The sequence below is a fragment of the Cygnus atratus genome, chromosome 15 (assembly GCF_013377495.2).
Source record: "Cygnus atratus isolate AKBS03 ecotype Queensland, Australia chromosome 15, CAtr_DNAZoo_HiC_assembly, whole genome shotgun sequence".
Classification (NCBI taxonomy): Eukaryota; Metazoa; Chordata; class Aves; order Anseriformes; family Anatidae; genus Cygnus; species Cygnus atratus.
Window position 1 is genome coordinate 5,457,605 of NC_066376.1, and position 18,928 is coordinate 5,476,532.

The window sequence follows — 18,928 nt, forward strand, 5'->3', positions numbered from 1 at the left end:
GAGGCCTCCAGTAACATTTTGTCACAAAATGAAGAGAGGAGACAGTCTTGGGTGGGACAGAGTAAATAGCATGGTAGATCTGGACACTGGGATTTGCTTTTTCCCAGTTATTTGCTGACTCCCCTACCTCATCACTGCCTTCCCTCAGGCTCGATGTCCCCTCCCCACAGGGAGGTCGCTGCTGAGGTGGGAAGGTTGGGCAGAGCGTTGGGTTGGTTTGTGCTGCTGGTGGTCACCAGTCACTGGTGTTACTGGCCAAGGCATCTCCTGGTCTTTGTCTCCAAGCATCTCTCTGATCTCCAGCATCTTCCTTCACTTCCAGGATTTTTCCTCCAGCCAGGAGCGTCCCCTTTTTTCTCAGACCACTTCTGGTTTTGGGAACCCCTCTTTTTGGCACCACCTTTCTTGCTGGAGCCCCAAGTCCCTGGTTTTCCTAACCTAAATGCTATAAATCATTGACCTGCTTCTGATCGGCCTCCTAGGCAGTGATTCTGTCTCATTTCTCACTGTTTTTGGAGGGTACAGGATATGCCATTTTTATTTTAGTCCAGAACTTACCAAACTTTAAAACCAGGCTGTACTGGCAGCGGGCAAGTAGCAGGCTGCTTCTTCAGGACTCACAAATTCAGCTTTGGAGATTCATCCCCCCGTGTCTGTACCCCATTATCTGCTGAGTGTTAGCATTCACCATCTAAGCTACTTTTCGCCTGTGAGAGGTAGCAGATGGAAGCAAGTGTGTTCTCTGGCCAGTTGGATGCTTTTCAGACACTCCCCTCCACCATCTCTCCAATGGCTTATTTACATTTTTTTATCTGTATTTAAGAAACTTTCTCATCCATCTCCTCCAGGTAGATGTAGTCATTTGGGATGTTCTTCCAAGGTAACTATTGACCCATCATTCCTTTAAAGCTGATGCATTCCACTAATCCCCTTAGATTGTTTCTATTTACGTTCGCTGGTATTGAATAATGCGTCCCAGTCCGGAAACGTTGAAGATTTTTCTTTTAAGACGTCAGCACGGAAACAAATTCCTTAGCTCAGAAAGCAGCAGTGTGTGCTGCTCGTATTTGGGTGGCGCTCAGTGTGTGCGAGAGCCGCACAAAGGAAGAAATGGTCCTTCCCTTGAAGAGCTTCCAACCGACAGCCTTTTCTCAGCAGGGGCAAGCACAATCTGTTGCATTGCAAGCGCATAGCGATTAAACTCAGCTGTCCATATGCTGCACCAGAATTTATTGTACTGCTCGGAAAGCCTAATCTTTTAAGGTTGATAGACATCAAAGCTATGAACAAATACGGCACTTCACTGTGCATCAGCCTCATCTATGGGTTTGGAGCAATTTGCCTGCCAGTGCAATAAACGGGAGGAGCCTCCGAGGATTGGAAGTCAGCTGAAAATCCTTGACAGTGCTTGCTGTTGGTGACGATCATTGCTTCCTTGGGATGCGGGAACTTCTCGGCTTTAATTTCATTAAGTGACGTTAGACAGACGCATTCACAACAGCTGAGGTTATTCCCTTTGCCACCAGGTCTACCTTTGGTTTAGCAATATCTGCCGTAGATGAATAGGTCTTAAATGGAGTTGTTAAGCACAGAATGTTTTGTCAAATGTAAAAGCATAGTTTTAGGTGCTTTATCCTTACCTGTGGGCCTGTGGAAGTGAAAGCTTTTGTAGCTCCTGGAGAAAGACGTCTCTGAGTTGAGACTGTGCAGTTTTCAAGCGATCATGAGGAGAGATGCCAGAATAAGCTCAGCCCTTTTCAAGCTGCTGTCACTGGCAGCTTTCATTGTTCTTCCTAACAACTGCTCTTCTAAGGGAAAAGTTTCTGTTTTTCAGAGATTAAAGCAATCTCGTCCTCGTTCATTGTTTTGTCACTTGACTGATTCTTCCCTAATGGGGAGACGACTTGGAAAGTTTTGGAGCTGTAATTCTAACATGTGCGCCAACATACCGTTTGCCGATGATATAAGTTTAGAAAATGACACGCAGCATCCGCACAATTATCTCCTCAAGGTGCTGTGGTTTTATTCCAGACTGGGAGATGGAAGCAGGAGAAGAGTGACTGAGAGAAGTATCTGACTCGACCATGTGCATCTGTTCTAGATGGCACATTGGTCCTGTTGCAAGTTCTTTTTTTCTATGGTCTTTTAGCCTTTTGTCAGGAAGTTTATTGATAGCCACAATCTTAATAAATTGTTGTTCCATGTCCCAGGGTGTGCCTGGAGCATACTTCATTAAGACAGTATCTGTGTTGCATCTGCGGTGGCTGTCTCGCATAATGTCTATGCAGTCGGGACACAAATGGTGGGCTGGTAATTCCTTCTCAGTGGTCGATGTGAAAGTTTCACTTGTGTGTGTCCTAGGGGCACATGGATGGAAGGCTAAGGACGATGCATCAGAACATTATTTCGCAAATCGTAGAACATATTAATGTGGAGTCAACAAATCTTCTCTGTAAAATGTCCGGTGCCCTTCTGAGAGAACAAAAATGTTTTTGCTGCCTTAAGCACCAAATCAGCTAGTTAGCATCTTACTTTCCAGGAATGAATAATTCACTGTACTGCTAAGTGTCAACCAGACTTGGTTGCAATCAATCAAGGTATTTATTGCTTCCTTCTAAATTGAAGCTCTGTGTACATTTTTCTGACAAATCTGAATTACTGGCTCAGTGTTATTCCTTGAAGGAAGAATCAGTGAATGCCAGCAGTTCTCTCTACTTTGTTATTTTCTCTTCTGCATCTCTACAGTTGCCAAATTTTAAAGTATTGGGAAAAACAGGGGTAAAGAGTGGGCTTTGCAGAGAAGCTAGCAGTAGTGTATCACCTTTGCTCTCTGAGAACTGGCCATGACGTGCTGATGAGCAGAACAGTCTACCAAGGAGTCTGCTGAATGAGCCAGGGACAGGGTGGTGGTTTACTGTTTTTTTCCAACAGAGGGTTTGTCTACAGGTCATGTATTGGTTCTGTTCCCCAAATGTCTCATGTTTATATGAGGTCACCTTAAGCGTAAGTGGATTTGGCTGATTCTGACATTGAGGCCAAAGTTCCAAACTCGGAGCACGCTTTTCACACTTCCTGGAAAAAAATGAGATACATTGCAGGTTGGTGCAAGATGCTTGTTAAGTCTGACAAGCAATATCTCCTTGCCTGTGTTAGGTTAGTGCAGAAGCAGCATCTGGACCTGCTCCTGGGCAGTCGCTTGGGGATTTTCAGCTCCTGTTCAAAGAGCCTTGTGCATGGCAGAGTCCCTTCTGCACAGCGCCTTTCAAATGCCACTCTTTGTTCTTCCTCATCAGTGGCCCTAGATTAGAAATGGTTTTCTAAACAGGCAAGTCTCATTTAGTTCTCTCCCTGTGCTGGAAACACCATTTTCCAGGCTCCCACTGCAGAGCTGAAGGGACAAAATTCGGATCGGTAAGACTAATTTATTGTGGGGGGAAGAACAGTTGACAGAGAAAACCAGCAATTTACGTTTTTCAGAGCTAAAGGGGTTCCAGGAGGAGGAGGAGGTTTGCTTTCTTCGGTTCCTGCTTTCTTACCAGCATTAAAGTTTCATTTCCTTCAAATACTAGTGAGATTGTGATGCTGCTTTGCTGTCTGTTGTATCTAGCATTTTCCAGCCCTGACTGTTCCTGGAGCAAACCTAAGTCACTTCCCACCATTGGAAATCTGGAAAAACACTCCAAGTGATAGAAGTTGTGCTGTTTTTGCTGCTCGATATTATGTACACATGCATCTGATCGCTTTCACCTGAAATTGGCTCTAGTGTGCAGTGTTTCCATGCAAAGCTCCCTGTGTTTGGTTGAATATCTATGTGATGTCCCTAGTTTTTCCAGCAACTTCAGGAGTGCTGTGTTTGGTGCATCTGTGTATGGCAGCAGGATGGCCTGGTGGCTATGGGGATCATCTAAAAGTTAGATTTTCTTTTCATTTCTGCCACGGTGATGCTAAAGAGCCTCGAACTGGAGGTTGCATCTGTCTGTACCTCTCCTCCGCTCACGCACGGCATCTTCAGGCTCTGTTGTCTGTTTCTGTGGTTTCGGATGGTAATCTCTTGTAGGGTTTGCACAGTGCCTATCACACTGGGATCTCTGTCTCTTGGTTTCTTTAGGCATTACTATAATATAAACCAGCAGCACTAATACTATAGCTGTAGGGAGAAATGTGCTGGTTCTATCTGTGCTGTGTAGAATAAAGAGAAAGCTACTGCCCCAGCCCAAAATGTGAGCAGCATAGCAAATATATTAGTGATCTCCCAGAAATGTTAAATGAGATGCATTGTACCACAGCCCTCAGATACAGCCTTTGTATCACAGCGAGTTTTTGAGAGATTTGCCTGTCTCCTGGAGCTCTGGCACTGTAGCTTCAGACTGACGTGCTCAGGAAGGCTGGTGAGCCCTGAAAATAAGGCTGAGTTTTAGTGCTGAGCTTTCGAGCATGATTTTCGAAGGGTGCAAGTTATAAAAGGAGAGAATAAATAGGCTGAAGAAGCTCTAAAAGACAAAGCACTGCAGCTTCTTGGCAGCACTTCACAGAAAGGCCAGAGAGATATTTTAAAAGAGAAGCTAACCAGCAAAACAGACTAACGCTGCCTGTGTTAAAGCGGTCCCAGCACGGACGGGGGCAGCAATCTCCAGGTTTGTATGGTTTCCCTCCCCACTCGGATCCTGCTGGTGTCCTGTGCCTTCCATTACGCGTGAGCTTCTGCAGTGATAGTGCAGTACGAAATCGCAGGCGCAAGCCAAGGTGTGATCTCTGCCTGACATTGCTGGCGGTGCAGCCTCGCTCTGCGGCTCTGATTTTAAGAGCATCCTTTTGCCAGCCAGTGCAAACAGCACTGCAAACTTTGAGTTTGGCTCCCTTCTCTGGAAAGGCAAACAGGAGGGCGAGAGCGCCCTGGCCACCCTGCCGCCTCGCTGCGGGAGCGGGAGGGGAGAGGAGCCCCAAATGCAAATAGCACCAGAAGTTAGACCGCCGGCTGCGGAGACAGGTTTGTAAATGCCAGGGTGTTGCTGGGGAGAGTAAATCTAATAAGCTGGCGTTTCAGCTGCCTTCATGCTCCTTCTGTTAGACATCGGACTGCTGCGTGGGGTCCCCGTCCTTCAGTTCCCATCTAAACATCTCCTGGCCGAAGCTGGCAGTGGGGGTGTTTCCTCCCCTGGTCCTACCGGCCTGTTTGTCTCCCCCTCCCCATGGAGTTGAGGTCACAAAGCCCCACTGCTGTGTGCCCAAAGCACTGGTGCTGCCCTCCCAGATGCTCCTGTAGGTTTCCTGAGCACCGTGGTGCCTCGGGTGGCAGGAGGGGATGTGTCACCGCCGCGTACGTGACAGAGGGCACCAAGACCTCGCGCTCTGACGGTGGGGGGCACACAGCTGGAAGGGGCACCCAAGTGCTTCCGTGGTGAGTCCCTTGGGCTAAGGCAGCCCTTTGGAGGGGGGGGGGGGGTCTGAGTCCTCCCATGTCAGGGGGTTCCTCCCATCTGCTCTTTGCCTGGGACGTACAGATCAGGTCTCCCTTTTCTTTTTTCAACCTGTACTCACACAGTGAAATGGTGACCCTCTCTTCTGCCCCAACAGATGTGGTTGCCGTGGTTTCCCCCAAGAAGCACCGTATCGGTGGCTAACAGTACAGATACGAGGGATATCCATACCCCACTTTTGTATCTTTGTCTGGGAACCACAGCCCTGATACACCCGTTGGTTTCCGGGTACATTGACGCTTTCCATGCCAGTCGTGCTGGAATTCAAGGTTTCAGGTTGCGCAGAGTATTAAAGGATGTTTTTGGTGGCAGAATCTCACATTCACCAGCACGTGGATCCCATACCCTTGCGATCAAATCCCTTTTAGAACCAGAGCTGCGTCTGCTGCCAGCCTGCGAGGCTGCGAGCTTCGGAAGTTCCCTTCCTGCCGTGGCTGGAGGTGCTTTAAAATATCTGGATGGAGTCATTTCGGTGTCTGCAAAAGACATTTATTAATAGGGTCTTCTGGGGTCTCTTACCAGCAGCATGCAGGATGAAGTTGCTCAATCTCTTCTTTAGTTTGCCTTCCCCTCCACCAAGTTTAAATTTCCAGTTTATCTTTAATGAAAATTAAATGATAAAATTGGGATAATGCCTACGTTGTGCTGCTCTTGAGGGTTAATTAATGTTTGTAAAATCACTTTAGGTCCTGAGATTTAATTGAAGGAAAAATATTACCATATAAAATGCCTTTTTATACAGGCAGTGCTATAGGGTTTCAGCTGGGCAGAGTGCTGTGGAAGCCAGGATTAGTCCATGCTTTACTACTTTTATGGTTGTGAGGCTTCCTGTAGTTTATATGAAAATTATCTCTCTGAAATCACAAATGTAACATCAGTGTTTTCCTCTCACTTTGGAAGAATATTAATTTGCTATCTTAGGACTTGACTGACTATTTAAGCTGCTATAAATACAGCTAACCTCTGAGAAAAAAAGTATAAAATGAAATATCTGTTCGCTTGCTTGGGATGAGCTGATACAACTTGCTAATGACTCCACCACCGGAGTCATGTGGCCATGGCTGGCTCATACTGGTAATAAATTAGGCTGGTACCGGGTGTCCTGCTGTAATTTAACTATGCATTTGTGTGTTCCTTATAATCTCCTACTACCAAGAGATGTAAAATACAGCTATAAAACTTCATTTCTGGAGTTAAATTTAACAATGGAGGTGTCAGCCAAGGAGCAAGCTCTGCTGAGCATTTCTTTGGTGTGGGTTTTTTTCTTTCGTTTTTCTTTTTTTTTTTTTCTTTTTTTTGAGTAACAAGAGGAGGAGAAGCAATCCCAGGTTCAGCTGATTTGAGCTGTTGGAATAAAAAATTTCTGCATAAACTTCCCTTTTTCTGCTGTAACGTTTTTTGTGTTCATGCAAAGGGTGGTACAGTTGGGTGGACTTGGATTTTGAATCAGTTACTCAGTTTGCTTCTGCTGTTTCTGCCATGCAGGGTGACTATGACCCCAGCAAAACCAAAGTTCTTCATTTCAGCATGAACCCGGCGAGCCTGGCCAAGCAGCAGCGCAAGGAGGAGCAGCAGCAGCTCCAGGAGGAGTGTGAAAGGCTGAGGGAGCTGGTGAGGGTGCTTGAAGGAGGCGGCTCCATCCATGGGAATCTGGAAGGAGTCGGGAGTTTTCAGTCACCACAAGAAATTGCAGGTAGGCTGCTGGCTTCTTGTCGTGAAGATGCGCTTATCCGTCCGTACTGCCAGAGGAACTGACTGCAGAAGCAGATGGAGGCATTGCAGACAGCGTGCTTGCTGGAATGGTTATGAGGCAAATGTAGAAAAGCAGGGCTGATGCAGGAGAGTGTGTGTGGTAGCAGTCCAATTTGGTACCAGTTTGGTACAGAGGGTAGGTGGTAAGGATAAACAGTAATAAACCATATCATTTGCTGATGATAAATGAAATACCAATACAGCAACCTTCACAGGCTGGTGCTGCCAATAGAGTAAAAGGAAATATTTCCTTCGTTTCAGGGCTGCTTTAGCCCTTGAGGTAGTACAAACAGCAGGAAATAACTTTCATAGCTGCAGGGAAGCAAGTGGTTGAAATCTTTTCAGACCTGGCTTAAAACAAATTAATATTGTTTATCAGTGTATATGTGCCCCATTAATCACAGCTACATTCAATACTGCATGAAGATAGAGTACATCTTTCACTAAGCTAAATACATTTCACAGAATGTGTGGCTCTCCTCCAGTACAGCCTTTCTTCCCTTTGCATGCATACGTGAAGCTTTTTAGTACAGTAACCCCAAAGTCAACAACTCCAGACGTGCTCTCAGACTCTGTAAATCAAGGTAAGAATATCAAAAAATGTGACCCATCACCTACAACACGGCGAGGCGACCAGGCAGAGTCGAGTTGTGCTGCAGCGCCCAAGAGACCTTACTGCTGTAATTCTCTCACATGTAGTTTACCCTCAAAACATTTTTGTTAGAGAAGAGAAAAATAAGAGAAAGCTGAAGAGCTGTGTGGAGCTAACCTGTTGTGCTCCGGCAGCATGTAGGTGGGCAGTGTCCAGAGGTCAGGGCTCTCCCTCGGATGTGGCCAAGAGGGCAGAGCTTTCCTCTCAAGCCGCGTGTGCCAGAATCTTGAGACTCACAAAATGCCAGAGCCCTTGTTTGACGAAAATCCACAGAAGAAAACATCTTTCACTGTTATGGCACTGAAATTGTCTGAAAGTAGCTTTCTTGTTTTTCCATCGCTCAAACAAAAGTACTTTATTACTGCTAAGAACGTGTTTGTTCCAGCATCTCATGGTGGATTATGGTACTACATAGCCTCAAAAATGGGAGGGTGAGAAGTGTAGATGGGGTGGTTTATAAAATGAAGAGCTGATGGGATGCTAGAGGTGCAATGACAGTTTGTCACTGCCGTTAGTGGATGCTCCAGCAGATGCAGAAGCATTAAAGATTTCCCAAACGTTTAGGGAAGGCCATCTTTGCCTGTAGGAGCTTCCAGCCTGAGATCCCGGTGGGACCCGAGCAGTTCTCAGGGACAGTGTTTACATTGCAATTTGCATTTGAAATTTGCTGGTTTTTAAATTACAGTGGCTGCTGCTGCCCAGTGCCCTTGTAGTGCCCTTGTCTGTCATTATACCCCCGAGCAGCCTGGCACATCCGATGCTGCAGAGGCGCGCGGCTGACACTGCCCCTTAAGCCCGGAGGGGAGAGTGACGGTCAGGGGCAGAGGAGTGCAGAGGTGAGGTCAGCTCCGTGGCTCTGCTGTTGATGAATGAGCCCCTGGGGTATCATCTACAGTAATTAGACCGTTTCTTCTTGGGGAGCGTGTTTCTCATGTATGCCTCCTGTGATTCGTTATTCATAATTATTATTCCGCTGCCTTTCATGCGGTTGCTTTTAGCGGCATTTCTGTGCTGGGATGTTACCAGGTTTTTCTTTAGCTCATAGGGGATGCATTTTTAAAGCTTCTTTCTCTTCTGCCTTTGATTCTGACAGGAAAACAAACAGCTCCCTGGGTTTCAGTGCGTTTCCAGCCTCTCGTCTATGCGGTGCTTTTTTACCTTTTGCCCCAGTCCTGTGCTACATCATTCTGACTTCTGTTCATCAACTCAGCTGGGAGAGAGTATCAGTTGCAGAGCCTAGCGGGGTCGGAAATACTTTGGTGGCAGTCTCTAGCCATCATTTATCATAGTCACAGGAGGGCCCTCTGCATCCTCCAAGTGCCTGTAAGTGCATTTGGAAGTGGTTCCTGTATACAAAAACGGGAAAAGAGCTGTAAGTTAGGGATGGAGGAGCCCTGTGGATGACTGAGACCGGGGCATGTTTATAGTAAGCCAGGTTATACAGAAAGATTGTTTTGTTTTTTTTTTTTTCTTGTATTTTGTGTACTTGTGAGCATCACTGTCGTGCACAGGGAATGTTGCCATAAGCAGTCTTAAACCCTCCTTTCTGCTGCGGAGCACTCAGCTGTACAGTCTGATGTTAAAGACTCCATGTATATCTGTTGGGATGTGCAAGAGATGCAGGGGATGGTGTGGCACTGTGACTGCAAGGTGCACGGGCATGTCTGAGCTGCCTTTAAATGAGCTGACTGCCAGGCTTGGTCACCTTGCTGGGGCAGGGCAGAGCTCACGGCGGGTTAGGGAACGGCTCATTGAGAGTGCTGTGCAAGCTGCATCTATTTTTGCGTTGACTCCGTCCTGCTTAGCTCGTGCAGCAGTCCCAGTGTGGATGTGACAGCTGTTTTAGGAGGGGTTTAACAACACAGATCCTCATGGCCAGAAAACTTTGACTGTCTTTCTTGGAACGAGAAATGGAAGATGAAGCTTTCACTGTTGTCTTAGGATCTCAACAGCTCTGCCCACAGGAATGGCAGTAGTGGAGAGCTGCCATGTGCCTTCCATTTTAGTATATTTTCAAGGTGTGAAATCAGGAGTTTGTGGCAGAAGCTCCCTCAGCTCTGTGTGTCATTGTGCAGTTGGCTGCCTTTGGAAGTGAGGTTTATTGTGCATAACAAGGGAGCAGTTTTCAGGGAGGTTTGTGGAACTGTTTCTGTACTAAACAACAAGATTTTGAATTTTCTTGCACCCCTTTCTGTCAGCTGCAATACCTCTACCCCTGTTTATCCAAGTATATGTTTATGTTTAACTCATTTGATCGGTGCATCCAAGGGGCAAATTCAGCTCTGAACTTTAGAGGCAGGAGGTCCCTCAGTGTTGAACGGGATGAGGGGAGACTGAGGACTGAACTCCTCTCAGAGCAGGAGGTGTGGATAAAAGTGGGAAGACAACAAAGGTCATATGTAAGTCTGCATTTTGCCTCTTGACAGATAAAGGTAAATGTAAGATTTTATCACCCCGTTTTGCCGTACGCCCTGATTAGCTTATTGGCACAGGTGAGGAATTTGGGTGGCCTGCAGCCAGGCAGGTTTGCTACGTTCAGCAAGCTTATGGGATCTGCAACAATTGCACTTCAGGTTCAAAGGATTGTAATTGCACCAACCAAAAAAGGTATTAAGGATGGTGATGTTGATGGTTTTGATAATAATGTATTGGCCTTTATTAAATTCATTCATTGGACTGGAGTGCAACACGTTTTTTCTGATCATGGTTCCAACTCCTGGATAGGTAATAAGGAAATTATTACTGTGGACGTTAAAGCTCATTAAATGTGACTCTATTAAAAATCAAGGTTATGCTGGACTTTAAATCTTTTTGAGCATAACCACTGGAGGCTGCAGCACAAACTGGCAACTTGCCACGTAGTTCACTGGTCCTCTTCTTATTTATGAAGTAATAGTCTCTATTAAAATCAGTACCAGGGCTGTTGCAAAGGAGAGGTTTGGACAACACGAGCTATAACAACTTACCGTCCTTTTTCAAAGTGTAGAAATTGCACGCGGAGTTGTCCAGTATTAATGGGGCAGATCTGTGGCAGCCCCATTAAGGGAATCGGCTGTAACTTTATGGGTGTTTTGTTTCTCTCCCAGTGCCTCCCCGGGTCTGGGTTGTGTAACAGAAGTGTGCACCAAGGTCAGGCTGCCATCTGGGGAGTGTTTCTGAGTCCTTCTGCCTCTGAAACAGGGATGCAGATTGCAACAGCTTTAGAAAGGTGGCGCGGGGAATCGCTGCCCAGATTTGGAATCTGTTCCACTTCTACATTTCTCTTTCCTGTGCTGTTCATGCTCCCTCCAACCGCTGTTGTATTTCAGGCTGCATCTTCTGCTTTTTTTTCTTCCAGATCCATATCTGTATTTTCTGTTTCACTCTGGGCCATTTCTGTTTAGATCTTCTTTTTTTGTCCTGTGTGGTCCTGGTGGGACTCTCAATTGTTATTTCTGGCACTGCCAGAGGTGGAGTTCGGCCTTAGTTACAAGCACGTAAGTAGGTGGCAGCAGCAGCTAGTGGGCAGCTGGCAGAAGTAGTGGCTTGTCTGTTGTAGTGAAGCATAGGCAGAAATAAGAATGCTTCAGGTGCAGATTATTTTCCATTTGTGATCTCATCTTAAAAGTGGTAGCTTTGAAGGTAGGAACGAATAGCCTGTGGAAGCTGGTTCCTGACTGAGGACTGCAGTAACACAGGTTTTCCACTGGCTTTCATGATTTATTGCTATCCCAGAGGGACAGTGGTGCATTCCCTTCTTTCACCCAGCCTCTCCCCGTAAGAAAGAGGAAAAGTGCTTTTAATATCCTTTCTGTTGAGAGACAGGCAGGCACCCCAGCAGAAAGGAGGGTGGGGAAATCAACCTTGATTTCAACCATCTGTGGAGAATTTTTGGAAGTGAACTATTTTCCTGAACATAATCCCACCTAAAAGGAAAGCTATTCATCAATCTTAATGGCTTCTGTGTTCTTTCTCTCTTGTTAGAGAAAAGTAGGAAAAAGGGGTTCCTGATGAAGAACTGGGGGGAAATCTTGCTGTAAAGCAGGTGTTGGACCCTAACAGAGATGCTACATCTGGTGCTCAGCGAAGGCTCTCTCCAGCACCACAACCACGTCAGGGCCTTGTAAAAAATGTTATTAATTGGAATTAAATTGGGTAATGAATTAATACTAAAATAATCTAATCCTGTTGAAGTGACAAGCCAGAGACAGTAAAATTTGTCACTGTCCCAGCGTGCTTGTGCTTCTGATGAATGTGTTTCTGAGCACAGAAGGCGACAAAAAAGGAGCAGATGGAATTTAAAAGTTGCCATTCTCCATCCACAGTTGGCTGAGCTGTTGGTGCTTGGAAGCCTTGGTGCTACCATCTGTGTGTAGGAAATCCACACAAGATGAGGGCTGCACCTGCAAATGAAACCTGAGTCCACCTGACAAAGGATTCTTCTGTGACCTTTGGCGGTGGGTGCGCATGTGGAAATGCAGCATCTGCATCCCCCTTCGTGCTGAGCATCTCGTGGGTTGAACAAGGGTGGGCAGCTGGGTGCACAGAGAGCAGCTCTTTCTCCATCACATAGCACCTCTGAAGTGCCTTTTTCTGGTGCAGAAGGGATTCATTAGGTGACTTTTGTCTCTTTAATGGAGATGGGACAATTCCTCTCCACCTTTGTACCAAAGGAGTTGCCTTCTGTCTGAAGAAACACAAAGTGAAGGTCCAGGGCGTTTGCTGTCTTCAAATGTTAAGGGACTTCTGGTAAGAGCAGGATGTTAGCCTTTGTGCCCTGCTTGTATTTCAACAAAAGTAATTGCTTTCTGCGTATCCCAATTTCCTATGAAGTTTATAAAGAGCTTGTCTTTGCCTCCAGTGTTTCGCTGTGTGCTAATGAAGTTCACAGTTTTTGTCCTCTTTCGCTCCAGAGATGGCTGCGTGTTCCTGTTGCGGAAAAACTCATTCCCTACTGCTGCCTGCATCGCAAATGTTGCATGGTTTTAATGTGCAAAACACAAATGAAACAGAAAGTAACGTACAGGACGAGTATTATTAGCAGCAGTTGTTGGGAGCCGGTTTGCCTGACCCGCTCGGAGTTTGCCTGCCTTCCCCTGCTGACCTTGCAGCTGAACGGCCGTGTCTCCCCGGGGTAATCCCCTCACCTCCTGGCTAGTTATTATCATTAGTGTTTTTATGGGGCTACTTTCTCTACTGCAAGACATTTAGACCAGTCTGGGACCTGAATAGTATATTAGAACTGGGAATGAGCTGGAAGTTTGAATAGAGCTTGCTTTGGTTTCCTTCCTTACCGTGCACGTTCCTTTGTCCCAGCACTGCAGGTGGTGAGGTGGGGCTGCTGAATATACCTGCCTTTCTAAAAGCCTAGGCCCTCCTGTACTACAGTGTTGCCGTAGTTGGTGGGCAGAGTCTATAAAGCCCTTTCACGTTACAACGCTGTCAATAGATTTGGGCAGCCCAGCCACAAGGGGAAAATACCTTGAAGCCTCCATGTGTCCTGATCCAGCAGCATGGTCTTTGGTGGGAAATGCTCCACTCTGGTGAAGTCAGTGCATAAAGAACCAGGTTTCCTGGCTTGGACAAACATTATAGTACCTCAAGAGGGCTGAAAGAAATGTTCTTGGGTTAAAAAAAAATACAATATTGCTTTTATCATATATAGCGTTTGTCATCCAGATAGATTCCCAGGTTTTTTTTTTTTTAGAGATAAGGCAGATAGGAAGTTGTGCAGCACTGGATGTATCGAAAGCAGTGTGCCCTGCCTGTGGCAACATGCCATGAGTCTGTTCGACAACAAGAGACTTGCCCCTGAGCACCACTTCATCCGAGTGCTGTGAATGGGCAGAGTGCAGGCAGGCAGACAGGGGTTGCTGCCCCAACAACTCCCAGAGGATGCCCGAATCCTGCAGCTCCGTGTGACACTGTGCTGGGAGGTGCTGCTGAGACATCGCTGGGACTTGCCGGCTCCATCTGCAGTCCAGGGAGTCAGAGGTTCATAATAAATCCTGTAACTTGGTTCTGTTGTAGCTACTGAGCGTGTAAAACTTGCTGTCAAAGGTTAGTGCATGGACTGTTCTCAGCTTCACAAAGAGCAGAGCTGTGAGTTTTCTGTCTTGCCCCTCTTCCAATTCCTGTGTCGTGTTCCTGGAGGCCTTGTTTTTTCTGCTTTTGTAAGAGGCAGCTTGTGAACCTGCAGAATACCTATTGCAGCTCCAGTGGCTCTTAAGAGTTGTGGTTTTTTTTAAAGCATCTCCTACCCTCTTGCTAGGCATTGTGTAGAAGTTAATTAAAAGTATTTATTAGAACCCTTACTCCAGAGAAAAAAGGCTGCTTTACCAAGAAAGAACTGGTCATGTAAGTTGGGAGGGAGGAGGAGATGGGAAAAAAAAACACAACAAAGTATGTGTGATGAGAGGACCAAAGTTAAACACTGAACTGTGAGAATATCTGCAGGGATTTCTGTAGCAGTCTGAGGAAGAGGCTCCCAAGGGGAAGGGTCTCTGGACTTAGAGATCCAGACTTGAATTTGATGATAAGGGAAGCGAGTAGCACTGCAAGAAAATTCTGCTGGGGAGAACGTTGCTGATGTTTCCTAGGTGGATGCATTTTATTAATTCAATACCAGTGCAATAAAGTCACGGTGTTACATCTGAAAGGAAGGGCACTTTGCTGAGGCAGGCAGGGATGGCAGAGGTAGCTAATGTCTAGATACAAATAGGCAGGTGGCAAGTCTAGAGGTATCGTGTGGGACCAGATAAGTCAACACAAAATGTGCAGGCGTACCTAGAGATACCCAGGCTGGCAGGGAATGTTCTGTCTCCTCCTGGCTTACTGTATGTGGCTGTAGAGGAGAATCAGTAATAAAAACAATATTTTTAAGCCTGCTGCCTTGGGTTTTTAGTTCCTAGTCCATCAGTAGCTGAGTGAACCACGAAGCAACTGTGAAGATGAATTTTCTTGCTGCCAAGCATGTCCCTTCGAGTCCCCAGACGTAGCTGTGTTCCCCTGGATGTGACTGGGGCAAGTTCAGAGCCTTCGCAAGGAGAGAAGTCAGTGAGCAGTGTAAGGACTTGCAGCCTTTCCCTTCCGTATTTTAACCCCTTTCCTCCCTCCAAATCACTAAAACACCATTAAATATGTACCGTATGGAAGCTGCCATATTGCAGGAAGCACCATTCCTGGCCCTAGTCCTTGCATATCCCATTGGGCTGCCTGTTTCTTTATCATCCAGAAGCAAGCCATCAGGCTGTGAAGCTCGTGGGTCTTGGTAAATTTTGGTAGCTGCGTTTTCCTGTCTAGGTATTTGAGTCAGGCTCCCCTTACTTGGTTGTTGCCTTCCCGGGACTGTGTAACAGTCAGGATGCTCCTGCTAGATGTCTCCAGTCCAGCAGTTCTCCTGAGGAGAAGGAAATGCAGTATTATCTGCAGCTGCCCTTTGGATCCTGTGGGGTTGTGATATGAGCTGCCTCTTAAAGCAGTTTGCATCACAGAGCAGCTTTTGATTAGCAACGATGTGCCATAAGGCCTCTGGATGTACACAATTGAAAATGCTCTTTCATTCATCAGCAGGATTGAGAAGAAAGGCTTGTGCTGATGTCTCAAATTCAGCCTGACACGATTTCCCTGACTTTAGAAAAACCAGCCTGCCAGCCTGGCGGAGCGCTCCGGCAGGGGAGAGCCTCAGATCTTTACATCTTGTCAATGTATTGTTTCTCCTGGAAATTAAAGCTTGACGCCTTTGTGAACAGCAGCAAGTTGTGGGAAATGTGGTAGAGGAACTTTGTAATGGGTGTCGAGGTTACAGGGAATGTCCTGAAAAGGTTGGTGCTGGCAAGGTGAATGCCCCCTTGGTTGGGGATATTTATTAGATTCAGGAAAGATGACAGCAGTGGGAAAATACTGAACATATTTATTCTTTCTCACTCAACACTATTTGAGATGGTGGCATTCTTGTTATGGCAGGTTCATAATGGAAAAAAATTACTGAATTTGCTTTTTTTTCTCTAGAGCCCTCATTTCAATTTCCAGTTAGGTATACTTGGCTGCGAGCTGAAATCCAACCGTCTTCACAAAATAAATAGGGACTCCTTATAACTGAATCCCAAATGAGGTGGGGTGAATGTGTAGAGACTGAGAAATAAAGTCTCTACTCGTTCCACATTTTAAAGGGGGATCATGTGCAACTAAAATTCAGAAGCCGAAGGAGAACTGTGTATACGGTCTGGATTATCTACCCATCTCTCTGTGGGAAGCTCTTTTCCCTAGGAAATGCTGTTCTTCAGTTGTGTTCTTGATTTTTGTTTTTCACTTACCCTGATTATTTAGAGGCTGCAAATGAAGTAAAAATAAGGCTGTATCAATACTCTAGAGCAGCGGCTGTATTTAAGAAGTTTATATTTGATGAGTAAGTTGATGACATTGCATTATGTGAATTTGATGTGCAAACTTGTCACCGAAGTGTAAACATAGTGACAGCAGGACCAGCAATTCCCAGCCTAATCAAGTAAGCCGAGTAACACATTCTTTGAGCTATAGAGTAATAGAGACTGATTTACATATTAAAATGAGAGAAGCTACACAGATCCAACAATTAAGTTGATATTTTAATTGCCTAAAAGTCAGGAGATTCGAAGTTATGTTTTCTGCATCAGTTCATTTGTCACCCACATGTATTTGTAATATTTTCAATGACTTTATTTTGTATGAAACTAATATGTCTTAAAATACATGAAATGTTGGCCATGGAGGAAAGGGGAGCTTTGAATCTGCTGGGTGAGAAAGCAGACTCAGTATCTGAGGCCTGGCCTTTCTATAAAAGGTACAAACAAATTCCAGGTAATTTCTTTTCTAATATTCTAGAAGACGTGTTGGGATGGAGAGGGAGCTATTTTCAAATGCAATGGAAAAAATTCCCATTGATCTCAATAGACCTTGAATTATATCCTTAACTTCTTGTTTTCTTTTTAAGGAATAAGCTTTATTTAATTGCAAATTCACACAAGTGCACTAGTACCACTAAGAATTGCATCGATATATGGATTCTGTCGGTGGTGTTTATGCTGGCTTCACAGTACTGATCTTGCATTCAGATAAGTGAGCACATGCACAGCTCCCCTTATCTGCCCGTGCTGATGTGCTGATATATGAATGCTCGCGCCCTGCATTCACAAAAAGCTATTCACATGCCAAGTCAGATGATTTTTTTTTTTATAATCCTCTTTGAATTAGACTACAAAAAGAATGTGTTTGAAAAGGTTAACTAATGGATACGCTTTTCTTCCTGATGAGGAAAAGAAAAATGGTGAAGTGCTGAAAAATGGTCAAGCAGAGTTTTGATCAGGCTTTTCTAATCAAATACATTTTAGGCAGCGAGCAAGTTGGAGGAACGTTAATCCATAGAGGGTTTATCTGGAATAGAGAACATTCATTTGGAAAACAATCAGTGTATAAAAACAGGCACTTGTAATTACTTTGCCATCTTAATCATGGCACTGACATCAATACCGTGATGTGATAATGCTATGATAGCATTTTGAATGTGGTGCTCCATAACAATGTAAATAGGGAAGGAAAGCATCCCTCTCTCTTAGGATCTTCACACCTGTTGAGCTGGTTTGCTAACGTCTGGGTATGCTGGGCAGCTTGTCCAGTGGTTACGAACAGAGGTGTCCAGAGGGGTGTCCAGAGGATGAGTTGGAGGGGAAATTGGGTCCAAAGCATCAGACCCCTGCTGGGGACGAGCTGGGCACTGCACCCTCTCTTGTAAAAGGCTGTATGCTTCAGCTAAAGTGTGGAGAGGCAGCTTCAAACTGCAACACACACAGGATCGTAAGCGAAAAGGCCTCATTCCCTCTCAATTTATTTGAAAAAAAAAAAAAGCCAAAACCATGCAGTCCCCTTGGGAATCCATCGGTGGCCAGTGCAGAGACCCGAGCACTGCTGTCGTGAGCTCTCGGCGTGGCACAGGTCAGTAAGTAGGTAGCATCCTGTGTGGCACTGACCTGGGTTTGTGCCAAGGCAGTGGAGACAGGGGGTTAAATCACAGCAAGACTTAAATCTCAGGGGACAGTCATGCCTGTCCATCAGGGATTTCTTAGCAGCTGCCAGCAATCCATTATTTAGACTAAACTAAAGCTACCCTGTATTGTTTATGTAGTCACAGCAGCTGATGCAGTCTTCACTTGCTATTTCAGTGTTTCCATGCTTTTTCCACTTCAGTGCCAGGTTATCTGTCTTGAGCTGTGGTTAGATAGCAGTAAATCAACCCAGCCTCTATTAGAAAACAGCATATTCATCCTTATGTATAACCAGATCCAGCTCAATGGATGAAAATCAGATTGATGAAAAGCTGCTTGAAATCTGACTCTGAATTGCCTTTCACTCACTGGCTAAGTAGGTTTCTGTCTTCGTTGAGTAGAAGAGTCTTGATGCATCCTGCTGGAGTGCTGTAGCACAGTGGATTATCGGGTAGGAATGTGGCTTTGTAAGATTACCTTCTGCAATGATCAGATACTGTTACAGGTGTGCAGCGGAGGTACTTAAGTTAAATAGAACAGAGACTTCTGCAAGGAAGGGCCAGAGGCAGCGGCAGCATCCACCTTCAGTAGAGACCGTGGCTGTGTCATCAGAACTCTCACCGCTAGTGGCATCAAAGGCAGCACGCACATCTGAAAGATTCAGCAAGAGTGCTCTGAATAGGCTGATAATGACTGCGTGTGATTCCTCTTTTAGACTGCCATATTGCCATGACTTCACTGAAATTAGGCAGAACTTAGGAGAGGACGGGTTTCTGTCTTGTTAGACGAAAGTGGTACAAATAAACCCTAAGTTAGAAATACCGAGGTTAGGTCTGCCTAACAGGCATGTGCTAAAAGTAATTTCATCATCAGGCACCATTTGAAATAAATCCTGGTCGGGTTGTTTCCATGATAATGTGCCCTCCTCGGTACATGGGAAGTGTGCCAATGCATTTGTAAGCTCCCTGCAGAATGTATTTGGACTCCCATGGTGTTACAAGGGGTAGTGGAAATTACTCTTCACTTCCATTTCAAAGCACTTCTTTCTG

At 45.5% G+C, this 18,928-nt stretch overlaps 1 protein-coding gene across 1 annotated transcript in view; it reads left to right on the forward strand.

The window, feature by feature from the left end:
* The window catches only part of MAD1L1 (mitotic arrest deficient 1 like 1), a 355,426-nt gene that overhangs the window by 226,977 nt on the left and 109,521 nt on the right, over nt 1–18,928 (forward strand). Inside the window, exon 16 of the mRNA XM_035549239.2 lies at nt 6,963–7,170. Within this exon, the coding sequence (XP_035405132.1) occupies nt 6,963–7,170 (208 nt within the window). The remainder of the gene's footprint in view (nt 1–6,962; nt 7,171–18,928) is intronic.